The 20,877-nt window shown below is 40.5% G+C and overlaps 1 protein-coding gene across 1 annotated transcript in view; it reads left to right on the plus strand.

Annotated features, from left to right (window-relative positions):
- Window positions 1–20,877, plus strand: part of LOC306884335 (attractin-like protein 1) — a 270,253-nt gene that overhangs the window by 38,117 nt on the left and 211,259 nt on the right. Inside the window, exons 9-10 of the mRNA XM_079440107.1 lie at window positions 14,458–14,641; window positions 19,384–19,538. Coding sequence (XP_079296233.1) covers window positions 14,458–14,641; window positions 19,384–19,538 — 339 coding nt within the window. The remainder of the gene's footprint in view (window positions 1–14,457; window positions 14,642–19,383; window positions 19,539–20,877) is intronic.

Consider the following 20,877-nt stretch of genomic DNA (forward strand, 5'->3'; position numbering starts at 1 on the left):
AAAAACAAAACAAATAAATACTGTAGCAAAAACGCTGTTTGGTATAAAAATACAGTGGAAAATTTATATAATTTTTATATTGTTCAAAAGGAAAATTAACAAAAACAAACAATTTAATAAATGCACATGGCACATCGCACAACGCCAAAACTTAGAATAAAAAAGAAGGCAAACAAATTAACAGCCTAAGTATTTGATTAAATTGTTTAGAACAACTATATTTAAGACAAAATGTGGAACAAATAATTTAAAGAACACTAATACAAATCAAAAATATCAGAGCAAAGCCGCAAACTGTCATTAAGACGACGGATGAGTCTTGACCCAACAAATTGCAAACATCAGAATAATTTTTCTAACAGAATAAAAAACAACTTCTGCATTATAGAAAAACGAATAAATAAAAATATGTATTTATTTATTTGTATAGCCTACCCGTTATAAAAATACCCGTTTTTTTTTATTTATTTTTTTTATAGCCTAACGGATAGCAAACAAACACTACAAAAAGGAAATTAAGCCTTTTTAGGGTCGTCCTTCGACTTTTCAAAATGATCCCACACTTTGGACTTTTTTCCTGACATAATTATTAGCATCAGCCAGACACCTCTCCCACAAGTGCGCGAGATCGCGTTGATCTCTCGTTGCTTTGATGTCATACACCAACTGCGCAGCCTCTGAATGCGTAATTTCACGTGATTTTTTTTTTGCGACTAACCGACTAATGAAAATGTATTCGACCAAGCCCTCTTCATATCGACTAACGTTTAGTCGACTATTTGGGGGCAGCCCTAAAATACAGTGATGTAACAAGTCAGGATAGCAATGAAAGGCAGAGGCTGCTTAACCCTGGGATCCTCTGTCTCTTAACACTTAGTCATGAGTAATTCATTACAGATGTTCTACCAGCGAGCAACTAACCACAGTCTTGAAATCAGACAAGAATGCTAAATGTCGGCATGTTATATGTAGTTACGCAACAATGCTAACTTATGTTTAAATTTAGTTTTAATGTATAAATGTATTTTTTATTTCCTCAGTTTTAAAGTAACATGTTAAAAAACACTGTTGCATTGGCCGGGAATCGAACCCGGGCCTCCCGCGTGGCAGGCGAGAATTCTACCACTGAACCACCAATGCTCACATGTTCTATGTATTTGTTGACACGTGGTCTTTGGTGGCTGCTCTCGTTATATTTTCCCATTTTTTTCCTGTTATTCTCTTTTCAATCTTACTGACTTTTTGTCTTCTCAGAAGTTTCATTTTTGCATCTTTCATACCCCTTACTAAATTTTAGACGTAAATTAACTATAGAAATTTTTATTTCCTTCCATGTATGATCAATGAATAGAACATTACAGTTTTTTCAACTGTTTACAAACATTTTCATAAGTTTGCCTCATTTTTTCAAAACTTTACACACAAATCCAAGAATTGCAAACAACAAAATGCAAAATGCTTCACATCTCTTGCAAAATGAAGCACTGCATTCAAAATATCACAAACACATCTCAAAAGCAAACATTTGCAAACACCTTTGCCATAATATTAATTCCTGATAGATTTTTGTGTTACATAGAGAATTGTGTGTTGTGTTTTGCAAAAAGTGTTTTATGAAATTGAAAACTGAGTCTAAGGCTGAGAATTAGTGTATTGTTTTGCAGATTTGGTGTGTGGTTCTGGTGTTTGAGTGTCAGGTTTTAAAAATTGTGTGACGAGTAAAGATTTTGTGTGTAAGCAGTTGAAAAAAATTGTAAAATTCTATGTTTCGAGCTAGGGGTGTACGATATATATCATCTGCGATAATATTGTAGTTTTTGTTTTAACGATGTGCAATTTGACATTATCGAGTATTTTGCAAAAACCAAACAAAACACCTACGTAGTGCACGCATACATTACCTGATGTAATGTAACAGTTAAACGGTGCACGTGCGCATTTAGAGAGTGTTCTTTCACTGCATGATTCAGTCTACTAAAATGCATTAAGAAAAATCACAAAATTCAAGATATGTGGGCAGAAAATGTATATATTTATATAATTTCATATAGTTAAAAATCACACGAAGAGTGACGTTTTTTTTTTCTTCAAAAATAAGCATGATTACAAATGTGATATTGATTTTATATAACAAGTTAATATTAAGAGACTTGTTTTAGACACCATATTGCCTGTTTTTGATCTATTTCGCCAATAAAAAATAATTCCAAACAGCCACAGCACTGTTTCATGTCTCTGAACAACATGACGATGTTTCATTCCTGAATGAATCAACTATTTATATGATTCAGTTCAGTTGCAATGACTCACTTGTTAACTGTGACTTGCTGCCACCTACTGGCGATTTTAATATCACATTTAAAGTATCTTTTCATTTTTTAAATAATTTCAAATATCAGTATTCAGTGTTTTATGTTTAAAATATCAAAACATTATCACAATATCGCAACACCCCTATTTCGAGCATATGTGGGTCATTGACGTATAAGGATTTTCAACAGGCAAATTTTAAAATATAAAAAATAGTAATATCTTTTGTAGGTGTCCAAACATTAAGAGGGTTGTGTTGTGTACACATAAATTGATATTAAAATTTTAAATTAAGTGATTTTAGTGTTTTTTCATCTAGATGAATCGGCCGTAGCCTTAAAAAATGACCATGATTTATAATAAAATTAATTAATTTCCTTAACATCCTTAACATTTTCTTTTAGATGTTCTCAATAATTAAAGTGTTTAGAAACAAAGTATTTGCATTTCTTTTGGATTTTTGTAAGTACATATTTTTACATAATTTGTACATATACATATTTTTGTTCTATAATTTCAGAGTTGCCTTCTTAATTGTAGTTAGCAGACTTATTTTTTCTGTATATTGCATAAAACTGATAAAATTATTTTAAAAATGCCATTCACTTAAGCATACTATACAAGTGATTCATATTTCATCCACAGAAATTAGATAATTTATTTTTAATTTAATACATTACCACATGTTGAGTTGTCGCTCCAAATGACACAAAGACCTTACATCATTAAAAATCTATTTAAAGAAACATGTGTGAAAAGTTCAGCATATGGCATTAACTGCAGTAATGTTTTTAGACCCAGTTATTTCTAAACATTACCCAATCTTGGCTGCTCAATTGACCCTTCGCCGAGAGTTTGATTAACAGGCAATCTGAGCAATCATAATGCCAAATCTGCCATTTTTGTCCGACAAACAAACCAGACAGAAGAGTAGATTAACGTTGGCGGACTTGAACTTGACAAATAGTGTGCATTGACATCTTTTCACAGTTGAAACAACATACCTTCTGATGTTTATTCATGTTTATTTTGTGCTATAACTAGTAAGAGATGATTGGTTCACATGCCGCTTGAACTGAGGTGCTACAGCGATATGTCACAACACTTTAAAGAGCCACAAAACAGTATTTGCTGTTTGAATTTCTTTAAAAAATTACAACATTTGAAATCTGAGACTTTGTTTAATGCCGAAAGTAACTTGCTCTAATGTCGACATGTTGTCAGTGTCTTCTTTGCTCCTTGATGTATTTTTGACTGCATGAGTACATGATGTGTGGCATAAAAGTGCCATGGTTTGTTGGATGGTTTGTCGGACGTAGCAACAGTAACTAAGGGCAGGTCTTTGCAAAGGGTCAATTTAGAGTAGAGGAAAGTTGCTGGCTCAGGTTCTGAGATGAAATCATAAACCTCTTTCTTACAGCAGAAAATTACATCTGGAGTTTGTGGTTGACTGAAGGGTCAGAATTAACATGCTGCCTTCATTTAAACATATTAATAGCCACAGAAATGTAGTTCAGGGAATGTACATACATTGCAATGAAACTAAATATTATATCAAACATTGCCTGTTTTCATTTTCATTTTAACATATTGATAGAACAATAGAATAAAGACCAAAGATTACCTGTTAGATTTACCCAAAATGAATTACAGTGCACTCCAAAAGCATTGGAACAGTAAAGACAAAATTGCTTTGATGGTTGTGGAGTCAAAACACTTACAAATATGATTAAAAGATGAATATGAGACAAAACTACAGAATGTCACATTTTATTATTTGGTGATTCAACACATAGATGTTTTAACAGCTAAGAAGTTCTTTTATAGTTTCATCCCTCTATCTGATGTGAGCATAATTATTGGAACAGTTGCCTCACAGGTCTTTCTGAGTGATCAGCTGTGTCCCGTTGCATTAATTCTTCAGGTATTCAAAGCAGGTAATGTGTCGTATCAGTTATATCCATTACTTCTGTATTCTGAATCTTGCATTCAATGATGACACACACAAACCAGGATGACGATGAAGTAGCTGACTTTGAGAGAAAAGCAAGCAATTTGGATGCTAAAAGAAAAGAGGAAGTCAATTAGAGCTCTAGCAAAAAACAAAGGGCATGGAGAAATCAAGAGTTTGGAAACCACCAGCAACCAACAACTACCTGATCGGCTGAGAAAAATTAACCCAAAAAGACGTGTCTGCAAAATCACCAACAACTTCCAGAAAGCTGGGCTGATGCTCTGACAATCTACTGTCCTCAGGAGACTTTGACACAGAATTACAGATGCTACACAGCAAGATGCAAACCTCTGACGAGCACCAAACATAGAAAGGCAAGATTAGAGTTTGCAAAAAAGCACAAAGGTGAGCCAGAGGAGTTTTGGAACTGTGTTTATGGACCGTTGAGACAAAGATGAACCTTTATCTAAGTGATGGGAAAGCAAAAATGTAGAGAAAAAAGGGAACTGCAAATGATCCCAAGCATACAGCCTCATGTGTAAAGCATGGTGGAGGTGGTGTCATGGCATGGGCATGTATGGCTGCCTCTGGAACAGGCCCTCTCAACTTTACTGATGACTTAATGTATGATGACAGTAGCAGAATGAATTTGGAAGGGTACAAAACCATCTTGCCTACCAATATTCAAGAAAATGCCACCAGATTCATTGGGAAGTGCTTCATATTGCATCAGAACAATGACCCAAAACACCCTGCCAGTTCAGTCAAGGAATTTATAAGGGCAAAGAAATGGAAAGTCTTAGATTGAAGTCAATCTCCAGATTTAAATCCAAATGAACATGAATTTCACCAGCTGAAGAGGAGAGTAAAGGCAGAAACTCCCCCAAACAAGCAACAATTGAAATTGGCTGCATTAAAGGCTGGGAAAAGTATTTCAAAGGATGAGACCAAGAGTCTGGTGATGTCTATGGGTCACAGACTCACTGCTGTGATTGTGCACAAGGGATCTGCAACTAAATAATAGCTTTTAATCTTTCATATCTGCCTTATGTTCAACTGTCCCAATACTTATGCTCACATCAATGAGTGGGATGAACTCTAAAAGTGCTGTTCTTTTTATTTGGTAAAACATGTATGTGTTGAAATCAGGGCTTGAAAACGAAAAAAAATGTCAATCGGTTCACTCCGAGCAGAATCGATATTTTAACGTTTCCGTTCCTACGTTCCTCTGTATTATTACCGTTCCGAAACCGGTTTGAGTAGAAAAAATAACGGTTAATACCGTTATTTTTAAAATTGTCTTTGCCTATAATAATAATAATAATAATAATAAAGTACTGTGTTTTCTTAACACAAAAAGAAAAATAAATAAAAAAAGAAATACAGAAAGAGATGGTATCTTAACCCGCTGCGCTAATAGGCTATACAGCATCATCTTTTCTAGATTTTTACATTTCTAAATGTAGGCTACTAAACAAAATAAAAAAATCTATTAATGCTTTAAAGACATTAAAGAATTTTTTAAAGATGTTTGCTGCAAATTGTAAAAAAAACAAAAAAACGCTACTTGTATAAAATGTTTTGAGGGAAAAAACAAACAAAGGCTAAGCCTGCATTTTATTAGCCTATTATTCAGAAATAATGTAGGCTAAAATACCGGTAAATCAAAAATGTTTACAAACATTATAAACACTAGGGATGTGCGCTACGACTAATTTGACTGTCGTTTAAACGGAAGTTTTGTATCCGACTAGTCTAAAAGCTAGAAACCCCCAAAAAATGGCCAAAAAAGTGCGTGTGTCTATGTAACAGCCTACACTTGAAATACTTAAATCTTTGAATCACACTGTCAAATCCCTCAATTAATTCTGCTAAAAATAGGTCATGATTATGCTTGCCTCGCGTTATCATCATTTAATATTAGGTGGTCGTTAAACAGAAAAAAATAAAGAGCATACACTCAACAGAGCCCTGCACGGCCCTCAAATTTAGGCCCTAGCCCGGCCCTGGCCCGAGACGCTCAGGCTAGGCCCGGCCCACGTCCGACAGCTTATCAGAATTTCCGACCCGAGCCCTTTTTTCCCCCTTCTCCTAAAACAGTTTATACTACTGTTTCGGCTATTAAAATAGTTCCGTTTTGTGTGTAATGGCAAAATTATTATATTTCGTTTTGTTTTTTTATTAAGTTAATTTAGAAAAACGTTGGGAACATTTTTGTTCATTAAATAGCCTATAAGTTTTTTTTTTTTTTAAGTAACGACCAAGCGGCCAGCGGCATGAGCTGATCATAGTCTATGTTTGATAAATTTAGCCTTCTCATATCATCACGACTTGTCTAAAATAAAATCTATAGATATACTAAAACAGTTCAAGTATATAACAATGTTTAAACGTTAAACCTGCTATAATAATAATGTGCGCTAGCCTATATGTAAGTTTGTGCGGAGAGTGGAAGCTAAAGCGCGCTCTGCAGGACATGGAGGCACCAGCAAACACTTGCATTGCTTTCAGTGGAAACCAATTAAAATAGCCTACGCCGTCATTTTTTGTTTGTTTGTTTGTTTGATAAAGGTAAGAATAATACATCATTCGGACCTGTAAAGGGTCTACTTGTATTTGTGCGCACTCACAATACCAACAAAAGGTAGTTCTTTTATAAAACAAAGAAAACAAACATGATGTGCTTTCTGCCGTCTCGTCTTGAACTGGAGCGCTTCATAAAAACCGAAGCTGAGCGAATACATGCCTCACAGACATGATAAATATATCTATAGAAAGCTTTAAATTATCACTTAACGAAATAAAAAATTGAAAACAAAAACTCTTTTATTATAATCTTAATCATAATCAATAAAGATGCATTTCTCTCTAAAGGCGCGTCTAATGAGGAGACGGTGAGTCAGGATCAGCAACTTCATCCTTGCGATACGGACTCAGAAAACATTAGTTTATTAGTAAATAGTTCAAATATCTCCTTACTATTTCCCGCAGACACATTCATGGTTATGTTTGCTGGGGTTTTGCAGCAAGCTTTAGCCTATTGTGTGCATTTGAACGCAGAACTATTCCGCTGCGCTGAAGTCACCTGCTGCTGCTGCGGGACACTAAACACCATCGAGCTGCTCTCAGTCGTGTGGTCTCCTGTTGTTTCCACCAGCGCGGTGATTTTTTTTTTTCATCACTAATCGATAGATGTCTACAATATAAAAATAATTTTGCAGGGCTCTAACACTCAACATAAACCGGTGCATAGCTTATTTATTCAGATCGGCTGGAGCAATGCAGAAATGGAAAATCAATCAATAGACTGCCAGAATTCTTCATTTTCATATTAAGTTAGCCAACATATAAAAACAAAAGTAAAAAAAAAAATAGGAACGTTTATCAAGGAATAGCATTAAAATGGCTTTAAAAAATTTACTTCATGTTGGCTATATTGTCTAAAAACAAAAGAATGCTAGTTTTACTTACTCCATGCACATTTGTTAACGTGGTCTGGTGAAAGACTGGACTAGACGATTCTGCACTTGAAAAAAAAAAAAAAAAAACTCGCTCGGCAGGAACTGAAGTCACAGGCACGCAGAGAGTTTCGAAAAGAGCCTGGAAATCCCGCAGCACCACCGAAGTGGGTCTTCGTTTAGAAGAATAGATTGCGTGCATGGGATCACGGACCGCAGCGACGTATGAAAGATTGACATTGCTGGCTTTGGCTAGCCTCCAAGCTGACGCATAGGTCTTTCGTGTGGTCATTCTAAGCTCGCCACAACTGACGTGAAGACAAGGCATGAGAGGTCTGAGGTAAAAATGTAGTTTCTGCCCAGATATGCTTTTAAAAATATTTAAATATTTTGATATGTATTCTTTTTCAAAAGTTTTATTTGAACTTATTTAAAATGTTTTAAAATGTAACGTTAAAATTATGGTAATTTGAATGATAAAATGTTTTTTTGGGTTTTTTTTTTTTTCTCTCGTGTAATCGACTATTGTTTTCAGTGTCGACTAGTAGGAGCTGTACCGTTTAGTCGACTAGTCGACTAGACCCGCACATCCCTAATAAACACAGTAATTAGTTTCTCTCCACAACAAATCCTCTAAACTTAAGGATAGCCTATAGGCTATAAAAACGTCATTCCAAAAACAAATTAAAGGTGAAACTGATGCCTACCTCTCTCACTCGGCACGAATCCAAATGTTTCCATATTCTCGACGTATAGCCTACTAAAATATTATTTATTGGCTTTTACTTTCATCGAAGCACCGCTGGTGTGTAAGATCTGTTGAATCCTTCTTACACTGACGTCGGATAAACGCTAACGCCGGTGTTCTGACGATTTGTGCTAAAATGAGAGTCCTACAACATTTAGATTCAATGAAAGGTTGCCTATCATATTTCAAAATGTTGCATTCGACATATTTTAGTCAGGCATTATAGTTTGGGAAAAGTTCAACAAGTGAATGTGTACAAGTTTATGTCACAATAACACTAATAAAGTAAAAAAATAAATGACTCATCAGAATGAGATCTTCCGCTGGATTAAACCGCGTCGGCATCAATTCAAGACTTATTCCTCACAACGCGTCTTCTTCCAAAAACGAAAAGTAGCCGAGATGAACTTGAATCTTTCTACAGAGGTGACGTGAGCGTTTACATGTTCGCGCGTCTCAAGCCTGGTTTCGCGTGGATGATTATCTTATAGCGCGCGATGTGCGTGGGCATGATCACATTTTAGTTGAGCTCAGATGGGAAAGACTGTACCGTGCGTTGGTTTCATACGGATTATTTTATCAGAGAATATTTGTTTTCGACATGACTTCATTAAATAATATACACTTCAAGATTTCTTTAGATATACTGTATTTCTCATGTCATTTTCGTTCATTTATCATTTCAGGAAGATATTCACGGAGACTGAGAATGCAGAAAGCACACCCTATTTGTTTTCTTTATTTTACAAAACCAAATAAAAAAAAAAACGTCTCATGTTACGCATGTAACCATGGTTCCTCGAAGGGAACGAGACTCTGCGTCCGAAAACGCTTAGGGAACGCCTTCAGCGTGACCGTGCTCTGAATCATCTGCACAATCAGTCCAATGGAAGGGCGAGGCATCACGGGCGGGTGACATCACGACCAGGAAGCTTTAAAAGCACGTGCGGCGGAGCCGGCTTCAGCTTCTAGGAATGAAGCAAGCGCTGGCAGGGATGCCGGAGGTGTGGCCTCGAGATGCAGCGTCTCGTTCCCTTCGGGGAACCATGGTTACATGCGTAACCTGAGACGTTCCCCTTCAGGAACTCGAGCTTCGTCCGAAAACGCTTAGGGAACAAGATACTCACGCCGCCAAACTGACAAGTCCCAGTGTGTACTATGATGAGAGAACAGAAGAGCCCGGAGCGGCTCGCATGTCGAGGTCGTAGAACCTCACAAATGTGAGGGGTGGAAACACCCAGCAGCGTTGCAGATGTCCTGCATTGACACACCTGCTAGGAAGGCCTTGGAGGCCGCCACACCTCGGGTTGAGTGAGCGAGGGGAGCTGAGAGGACTCATAGGCAGTATTAATAGCATCCACTATCCACCTACTGAGGGTCTGCTTAGTAGCAGGAAGACCCCTCTTAGGAGGACCATAGCACACAAGCAGTTGGTCCACCTTTCTCCACAGGGCAGCTCTGTGGATGTACGTGCCCAGTGCTAACACTGGACACATACAATTAAGCTTCTGCTGGTCGGGCTCCCTGAAGGGAGGAGGACAGAAGGCCTGAAGTACGATAAGCTGTGGTATAACAGAGGGAACTTTAGGTACATACCCCGCTCAAGGCTAGAGAAAAACTTTGGCCATGCCGGGTGCAAAAACAAGATAGGCAGGGGCCACTGAATGGGCCTGAAGATCACCAACTCTCTTTAGAGAGGAAATAGCCAGAAGGAAGGCAGTCTTAATAGTGAGGAGTCTGTCAGATATCTCCTCGATCGGCTCGAAGGGAGTCTTGCAAAGACTAGTACCACAGCCATGTCCCACGTGGGGACACGTGAACGTACCAGTGACCGCGGAGGAAACGTGTAACTAGGGGGTGTCTACCCACTAACTGACCACCGACAGAAGCGTGGCAGGCCGCAATAGCCGCCACGTAAACCTTAATGGTGGAGTGGGTTAACCCTGCGGAGAAACGGGCCTGCAGGAACTCCAGAACTGTACCAATCTGGCAGTTAACTGGGTCGAGCTGGCGGTCTCCGCACCATGAAGTGAAGAGTGTCCACTTCAGGGCATACAGTTTCCTCGTAGAGGGAGCTCTGGATTGGAGGATGGTCTCAACAACTTCAGTTGAGAGACCGGAAGCTATGAGCTGTGCCCCCTCAGTGGCCACACCCACAGCTTCCACAGCTCCGGGCGAGGGTGGACGATAGTGCCCCCCGCCTGTGAGAGGAGATCTCCCCTGACGGGAATCTCCCATGGAGTGCCGTCGAGGAGAGAAATCAGGTCTGAGAACCATACTCGGCCCGGCCAGAACGGCGCTACCAGTAGTAGACTGACCTCGTCCCGGCGCACTCTCGCCAGAACTCCCGGGAGCAGAGCGATAGGGGGAAAAGCGTACAGACGAAACCTCGGGCAAGTCTGCACCATAGCATTCAGGAGCTGGAGAAGTCAGAGAGAACCAGAGGGGACATTGAACTGACTCTATAGTCGCAAACAGGTCCACCTGTGCCTGGCCAAATACTCTCCGCAGACCTCCCTGGTGGTTTATGTATGAGACCACCGACGTGCTGTCGATGCGCACCAACACGTGGTGATCTCTTAGGTCTGGGAGGAAGTGTTTGAGTGCTCGAAACACGGCCAGCATCTCCAGCCAATTGATATGCCATGTCAGATGACGGCCACTCCACAGACCGCGGGCAGGGTGGCCACTCATGACCGCACCCCAACCAGTGAGGGATGCACCCGTCGCTAGTGTTACACGGCGACAAGAAGCTCCCAACACCGGGCCCTGGGACAAAAACCAAGGATTCCTCCACATGTCCAAGGCACGTATGCATCGTCTCGTGACCTTGAAAGTGCGGAGTGGGTTTCCCCTCGGGGAGAACCCCTTGGTCTTGAGCCACCACTGTAGGGGTCTCATGTACAGCAGGCCAAAAGGTATCACGTTGGACGCAGCTGCCATCAGACCCAGCAGTCTCTGAAACTGCTTGACAGCGAGTGACTGGCCTTCTTTCACTCTCTTGACTGCTGTGAGGATCGACTCGATACAGGCAGGGGACAGACGTGCCTGCATCGTGGTCGAATCCCACACCATGCCCAGATAAGCGGTCCTCTGTAATGGAGAAAGCACACTTTTCTTGATGTTTAGTCTTAACCCCAGTTCTTTCATGTGAGCGAGAACGACATCTCGATGTCGAGCCGCCGTTTGCTCTGATTGAGCTAGGATCAACCAATCGTCGATATAATTCAGTATGCGGATGCCCTGAAGCCGCAGCGGGGCCAGTGCTGCATACACACACTTCGTGAAAGTACAGGGTGAGAGTGCTAGACCAAAGGGAAGAACTTGATATTGGTAAGCTTCGCCCCCGAAAGCAAACCTCAGGAACTTCCTGTGACTGGGAAGGATGGAGACGTGGAAGTACCTTTAGATCTATCGTGACAAACCAGTCCTTGGACCTGATTTGAGACACGACATGTTTGATTGTGAGCATGACTGAGCGGTTCAGCTGACGCAGAGCTAAAATGGGTCGCAACCCTCCATCCTTCTTTGAAACTATGAAGTACCGGCTGTAAAATCTGGACTGTGCTTCGTGAGGAGGGACCACTTCGATGGCCTCCTTCCTCAGCAAAGTCTCGACTTCTTGTTCCATCACCACAGGTGGCGGCGGAGCGCCAAATTGAATACGATAGCCTCTCTCTACCGTGTGCAGGACCCAACGAGATACATTTGGTAGTAGCCTCCACGCTACCAAGTAATCTACTAGGGGAATCAGTCTCTCGAGACTGACCTCTGGTGTAACAGGAGCGGCTAGATCGGTGCCCTGAAGCGGCGCACTGGCAGGGGGCGACCGGTCTAACTGCTGCAGAGACCTCCGAAGAGGTGGCGAGTTTTTCAGCTCAGCTATGTCTCCGGGCGGAAAGAACTGAAAATAATGCTCACTGGGGACGAAGTCCTCAGAAGTCCTGGACCGCATGCATCAGGACTTCTTCGCTGAGGACCTCCTAGCCTGAATGACAGCCCGCCCTGCGGCCCCCAGAGTTCAAGAGTGGCAAGGGAGGAACCGCTGGAACGCCGCCGCTTGTCTACGGGCCTCCTGGTACCTGTCGACGACTGCATTGACGCCGTTGCCGAACAGGCCAGAAGGTGCAAGCGGGGCGGTCATGAGGCAGACCTGATCTTTATCTTTCATATCAGAAAGGGTCAGCCACAGATGCCTCTCTGCTGCCACCATAGCTGCCATGGAGCGCCCAATGGCATGGGAGGGCCCCTTGGTGGCGTGGAGGGATAAATCAGCGGTCCTCCTGAGTTCTAAAATATAATTTGCCTTGAACTCCTCGCCCTCATCTAACTCCTTCAGCAGTTCGGCTTGGTACGCCTGTAACACAGACATTGTGTGCAGACACGCACCAGCCTGACCTGCTGCCGCATACCCTTTGCTCACCAATGCAGATGTAGTACGTAGCGGTTTGGTGGGCAAAGTCGGAGCCTTCAGAGACGATGCAACCCCTGGCGACAGATAGCTCGAGAGCGTCTGTTCGACCCGTGGCATCGCTCTGTACCCGCGCTCATTCAGTCCCACCCTATTACCGTAGTAATCAGACGTGGGGACGAAGAGGCGGGATGAAAACGGTTTAACCCACGATCTCGACACCTCAGTGTGGAGATCGGGGAAAAGCGGTAGGCTCCGGTGTGGAGCTGGTGGCCTCGCTCACAGAAAGTGCTCATCTAACCTGCTTTTCTGCGGCTCATATTTTTTCTCGGCGGGCCAGTCAATGTCTAGTTTGGCAACCGCTCAAGTAACCACCTCCAACAGCTCCTCATACTGGGGCGATTGAGGAGGCGAATCCTCATCGACGCTCACCACATCAACCTCCTCGGAGGAAGAGAGATGAAGCGTCGAGCCCTCACCTCAAGAGCCGACTCCGCATGCCTCGCACCCAGGCAGACCAAGCACAAACTGTGTGTATCCCCGCTCGTGATGTAGCGAGAGCAGGGAGGAACACACAGCTTGAAACGTGATCCGAGATCGCCCTTATGTTTTGACTTGCTTGTGGCTTTAAGAGGTTTTTATTTTTACAAAAAACACTAAATAGAAACTCACAAAACAAGTATCAGACTGACAGACACACAGAGCGCATGCTGAATGACGGCTCCGCCGCACGTGCTTTTAAAGCTTCCTGGTCATGACGTCACCCGCCCGTGACGCCTCGCCCTTCCATTGGACTGATTGTACAGATGATTCAGAGCACGGTCACGCTGAAGGCTTTCCCTAAGCGTTTTCGGACGCAGCTCGAGTTCCTGAAGGGGAAAGAAAAGGTTTGTTGATATTGGGAGTGAATCAGGGTATACAAATAATAGGCCTACTTGTGTATTTTTTCAGTTAATATGAAATGTATGAAAGAACTATGAGTTTCTCTTTGTAGTGTATTTTTTAGGCTTGATAACTTGAAAAGTAAAGCAAACTTGAAAGTAACTTGAAAGTAAAGTAACAAATTAACTAATTAAGTAACTAAAAATAACTAATGTTTTTTGAAAAGTTAAAGTTGGTACATATGTGGGAGAGGTACTACACGTCATTGAACAATGTGCTCAAATAGTTTAGTATGTAAATACAACAACAGCAACAACAATAATAATAATAATTTCTTAATACTGCATTTGGGCATGTACCATAGTAAAACTTATTTTTTCTGGACCTGGCGAATGGTATTATTATTATTATTATATTCTTTAAAGCACCTTGTAAATGCCACGTCTAATAAATATACAAGCCATTGAGTGCTGTGATATATGGCATTACCATCTGTCGCTATGAATGTACTATGTTACTACCACTGTATATTTATGAAAGTGTTTACACTAACTTTTATGCTAATAAAATATGATTTAAAGTGTTTCTTGTTTACTTTTTATAAGAAGTTTGCTTTCTCATGTTACTCTGCGTTATACTGTTAGCATATATTGCACATATGAGTTTCTGAGAGTAAAGTCTAACTCTTTGTCAGGTACTAACTCCTGGTCGGTGGCAGAGACGAATGGGGCGCTGGTGCAAGGAGGATATGGCCACAGCAGCATTTATGACAGCTCTTCACATTCCATATATGTCCACGGAGGATACAAACCCCTCCCTGCCAACAAATACGGCCTAATGGATCATTTGTACCGCTATCAGGTCCACACACACACCTTGTGAGTATCTACACTGTGTACATGTAATACTATGAAAAGTGTGTGTGTCTGTGTATCGTTGCGTGACTGTGACTAATCATTTCATCCTCTGCCCCTCACAAAAAGAACAGATACTTTCATCCACACATAAATCAGACCTTAGTACATATGTGAGCAGGAATCGTGTCTTTGCTAAGCAGATGAGTGTGCTGACCAAGACTTTCCGACATGTGTGAAATATGATAGCAGTTACAAATAAGCTAGTAGTGACACTATAAATGATGCCAGGTTACTGTTGCCAGGCTGAGTTCTTTGGAGTTTTAGTCCAAGAGGAATGATTCCAACCTGCCAAACAGGTGTTTTATCTTTTTTTAATAACCCTGCTGAAAAACAGCAAAAATAGTATAGTTTAGCCAAAAATTAATGAATTCATTTTTTTGTCATCATTTACACACCGTCTCATTGACTTTCTTTCTTCTGCTAATACAAAAGAAAACATGTTGATGAATGTTGGTAACCAAACCATTTTGGCTACCATTGGCTTCTATTTTATGGACAAAAACACAGTGACATTTCACAAAATATCTTCCTTTATGTCCACAGAAGAAATAGTCATACAGGTTTGATAAATCATACAGGTTTGATAAATCATACAGGTCAGGAATAAAATGAGGGTAAGTAAATGATTTTTGGAAATTCATTTTTGGATAAACTATGCAAAAATGTTAGTTCAAAAACATTTTTTGTTATGCTGGTTGAAAGTCTCTTCACATCCCGATAGCAGTCACTAAATTAAATGATCTAAATGTATTTATATGTATATATATTGTCTGTAGTACCATACAATGTTCTTCCAATCTTATCCCTCAGTACGAGGGCTATTATAGGCTGTCCTATCTGCCAGTTATTTGCACACCTCCGTGCACCCTGTTCAGGCAGACCTGAGACGTCATCAGTGCGATCTAATAAGCCATTGCAGTCCGAGCGAGAATGAAAGGCATTATTATTGTAATACTATGCACTTTGTACTGTAATGTTTTCTTACTGGTAAATGAGACATGAAGTAATCTGACAGCATTGCATTGAACCCTTCACCAGCGCCGCCTCTCGTTTTGCTGGTTAGTTTCTGATCTGCTTGTGCGTATTCATGTGTTTTGGAAGAGGCGTGGCTTTGGAGAGTGATTTGCAGGGAGGGTGGGATCTTATGCTTTCAAAGCTTGCTATTGCTAGCCTGCTCAAAATCACCTATCCTGCCTTTAACTGGTGTGCTGGCCTGGTCAGACTAGTATGTTGGCTGGTTTTAGAGTCGGTTTGGGTATTTTTCAACTTGCCGCCCAGCTAAACACCAGATTGATAAGTCTGAGAGACCAGCTTAAAGGAACACTCCACTTTGTTTGGAAATATGCTCATTTTACAACTCCCCAAGAGTTAAACAGTTGAGTTTTACCATTTTTGAATCCATTCAGTCGATCTCCGTGTCTGGCGGTAGCGCTTTTAGCTTAGCTTAGCATAGATAATTGAATTGGATTAGACCATTAGCATCTCGCTCAAAAATTACTAAAGAGTTTCGATAATTTTCCTATTTAAAGCTTGACTCTTCTGTAGTCACATTGTGTACTAAGACCGACGGAAAAGGACAAGTTGCGATTTTCTAGACCGGTATGGCTAGGAACTATACTCTCGTTCCGGCGTAATAATCAAGGAACTTTGCTGCCGTACCATGGGTGCACCAGGCGCAATGACATTACGCAGCTTCTGAAAGTAGTCCCCAGCTATATCATAACTAGTTACCCAGCTGGGACTACTTTCAGGCGCTGTGGAATTAAACTAAACTAAAAGTGCTATCGCCAGACACAGAGATTGGCAGAATGGATTCAAAAATGGTAAAACTCAACTGTTTATCTCTAGAGGAGTTGTAAATTGAGCCTATTTCCAAAAAAAAGTGGAGTGTTCCTTTAAACTAACTAAGAGCGACTTCAACTATCTAAAACCTTTAAACACGTTTAATCCAAGTAAGATTAGCTAAGAACTAGTTTAGGCTGATTTAAGAGCAAGGAAGTGTGTAATTTGTGGACCAAATGCAACACTTTAAGCTGTCCTTGTTACAGTGCAATTATATATTTAAGTATATATTTTAGTAATATTTTGGAAAGGTGTTAAGGGGATGATAGAGAAGATCTTTGGTGTAAACATTCATCTGTCACCTATACTCTTTTTTATTTCCTTTATCAAGGAGATCAATTTGAAAAACGAGGAATATATATATATATATATATATATATATATATATATATATATATATATATATATATATATATATATATTTGCTTTTTTCTTTATATTGGAAAAGTATTTGTGCACCAAATATTATAGGTGGTTGGAATTTAAAAAAGTACAGAGTAATATTAATAACATGTACGGTTAGGATTAGGGTTTGGTTTAGGGTTGTTTGCATGTAGTTATGCACAACTACGTAACATGTAATTACATGCAATGTGTAACAAGGGCACTGTAAAATAAGAAGCTTTACCCTGTTTTTTTCCCCCAGTTTCTTGCAATGTTCTCAAATCTGGTCCTATCTGGTCAGTCAAACAAATGAATTGTGGCCACTTTTGGTGCTACTAATGGTGCAGATATTACACGCTTTACCTTTTAACTCCAAAACTAACTTGGCAATGTTATGCCATTTGCTATCATAACATAGTGTGTGGCCTACAGTTGAACCCAGTGGTACTACCAATGACTTTATGAATACTGTGGAAAACTTCTTGAAGCTTAGACAAAGCACAAAGTAGTGGTTGAAGTTAATTTGAGGTTTCTTTGTCGCATTCGTTCCTTTTCACACTCAAAGACGGTTCACTTAAAAGTTGTCGGCTGCACGAAGAAAGCTTCTGTATCTATTTCTCCTAGAACGTCACTGTCTTCTGTGCTTGCAGATGGAAGACATTAAAAAAAAGAGACACAAGCCCAGTTTTTTTTTTCCCTTTGCCTTTATATTTACTGTCTCTTTGCTTGGCCTAACGGTGAAACCTGTCTCTAAAAGCTCTCTTACCCTTAAACGCAAGGATCTCTCACTTGCGCACACAAACACACACGCACACACACACAAACACAGAAGTCTGACTGTGCGTTCCTCACTCTTTGGCTTTTGATTGGCAAAGTAAGTGAAGGAGCTGCACAATACATCAAACAACATTACGCTTACAGGGCTCGGGGTGTTTGACAGAGTGTTGAGAGGAGTGCTGAGTGGATGCAGAGTGACACAGAGTGCTTATTCTCACACATACAAACACAACGAGGTCAAAGTAGATATGACACATGAGATAGAAAGCGAAAGAGAGAAGTGGTGAAAGGAACCCATTGTGCATTTTTGAAGTTAGAATTTTAGAGAAGATTTTAAGAAAGTATATGGTATATTTTTGTACATTTTTGGAAACTAAAAAGAAAAAAATAATAATTATAAATGAATGACGCTTAGGAGCTGGTTCATGTTCGTGAATCGAAACCATACAGCAAGCCCTGTGTAATCTGATTCACAAGGGAATAACTGATTTAGAGTGATCTGTGTAATCTGTTTCAAAAACATACAAATACAACCCTGTGCAGTCTGATTTATATACGAATGACTCTCTTAAGAGCTAGCTCTTTTTAGTAAATCAAAATCTTACAGCAAGTCCTGTTTAGTCTGAATAGTGCATGAACAACACTTGTGAGTGGGTTGTTTTTAGAGAATTACAACTATCAGCGTGACAAGCGTAGTCTGATTATTGAACAAATATATTTTTTGATGATTCAAAAACATATAGTATGGCCTGTGTAGTCTGATTCGAGAACAGATGATTCTTAGGAGCCAGTTCTTTCTAGTGAATCAAAACCATACAGTGCAGCCTGTTTAGTCTGTTTCATGAATAAATAACTTTTATGAGCTGCTTCTTTTTAGAGGATCAAAAACTTTCAGAGTGACCATTGTAGTCTGATTCCTGAACTAATGATTCAGTGTAGTGTGGCGGGAGAAGCCAACGACAGACACAGTGGGTGTGGCGTCAAGCCTCGGAGAGGTTTTTATTAAACAATAAAAAGGAAAATAAAGTGTCCAAAGGGGCAAAGTGTCCAAATAAACGGGGAATCTGGTGTCCTCGTTGTGCTGCGGGGCTTGTGCCGGAGGGTAGTGTTCGTCAGGGAAGGGTCCAGGGAAGGGGCGGAGTCCGGTGGCCGCACGCGCTCCCCTCTCGGGGCCGGGAGCGAGTGGCGGCGGCGTCTCTTGCGCGGCTTCGTCCATCTCCTGGGTTCCCGGCGCTTCTGGGGGATTCGGCGGCCCGGCATCCTGGCAGGGGGGAGGCAGCCGACTCGTCACAGTAGTCTGATTATTTTTAGTGAATAAAAAACAGTTACTAAAATAATCTGAATTTCTTACTGTTCATTTATTATTACTGACTTGAAACAAACCAATAACTGTTACTATGTTATGCTGAACTTAAAACCTGTGAGACTTAAATCAATGTAAAAACTGTCTGGTTCTTCATGTGACACAAAGTGGGTTTTGTGAGTTTGTGATTGTGTGTGCACAAGTGCTTATGCATATGTGTGTTTCTGTGTGGGTAGATATCTCTGTGGTGCCATATTACTGATGGCGTCCGTCTGCGAATCTGACCTAGCTTGTGGAGAGCGACCTTCAGACCAACTGTTCCATCCCATAAGCTAAACACTCACGCACACACACTGCATTACAATAGCCAATGAGATGTGTGTTTGCCTCTCCCCAGGTTTATTCTGAAGGAAAGCGGTCTGGCAAGATACCTCCACTCCGCTGTGCTGATCAGTGGAGCTCTGCTGGTGTTCGGAGGAAACACTCATAATGACACCTCACTCAGTAATGGGGCCAAATGCTTCTCCTCTGACTTCCTGTCCTATGACATCGGTATGAACCACCTGTGACCTCCTTTCTCTGATTACACTAGTACTTCCTTAAAGGTGAAGTGTAGAATTACAATAATAGTGATTCTTCCCAAATTCCCAGTTGTGATCTTTGTAAAAATAATAATAGTGCCATTGTTTGGAAACTTTTTTACTTCACATTTAATGAATCTTTATAACATACACAACCACCACACTTTGAATTAATTTACCATACACACTATGATTTATGACTCTTCAGTATGAATGGATCCAGTGACGTATTATGAGAAACAGAATGCATGCACACTCAGCGGGTACAGTTACTGTAAATTGTTTCATTCAAGCTGCTGCAGTGTGATATTACTGACAGTTCATTACAGAAAGCTGATAAGCCAGTGGAGATCTACTGGAATGCACAGTTGAGTCATAATGGAATTTCTTAGAATATTGCTGACATATGCAAGCGAGACACATACAGGATGCAGTGACTGCATGTGTGGTGTCTGTAATCAGATCTTTGGTGGTACCCTCATGGAAGACCTCCCAGTGCAGAACCTAAATTAGTCCACATACCACCTCGTGAGTGCTCTCACTTTTTGCTTTTTGGAAGCGAGAGTCTGTGGCTCTGTTCCAAAACTTAGTGAACTGCCTATGTAGACAGGATTTTAAAGCATTATATGCTGAAGACATGAAGCCAGTTTGAATGGTATAATTTAGCTGCCCTCTAAGATTCCTTCATTGGTCTAACGACAATTTCAGAATGCATTTTGCCTGTAAGAAAAAAAAAAACAATGGGAAAGCGAACAAAATGTCAGTTATGTCCCAAATGCAGCACACATTTTTTGAAACCTAAATGCCAACCTAGGCTCATTGGAAAAATTTTCCTCATTTTTACAAAACTCAAAAAATTACCTAAAAAAATTACCCTACAATTCACTGTGGCTTCCAGCGGAAAGGAACACTAGTGGTAGTACAACACAGCCAACATTTATAACTTTCACACAAATTTTAATTACAGGGGCAGATTATTGTTTGATAAAGACCGATTGTTGCCTTGCACAGTACTACGTTATGATCTTCAAACACTTTTAACATGAACATGATTTGTAAACTGATACATTTTGATGTTTGCATCACATAACCAGCTCCATATGTACAGCTTTTATGATGTAGTAAACTTGCTTGGTTGCTCACCTGGTATGGCATTATACTTGCAATGCAGAGCTCTCTGGAAGGAGTTCCTTGAAATGCGAGTCACAAAAAAGGAGATAGAAGACATGTAGTAGCAAGCTCAAATGGCATGGTTGATGATGTTATTGTTCCATCTCTTCAATTTTTTTAGTGTTGCCAACTTGTGGAGC

This window comes from Barbus barbus, assembly GCF_936440315.1.
Source record: "Barbus barbus genome assembly, chromosome: 18".
NCBI lineage: Eukaryota > Metazoa > Chordata > Actinopteri > Cypriniformes > Cyprinidae > Barbus > Barbus barbus.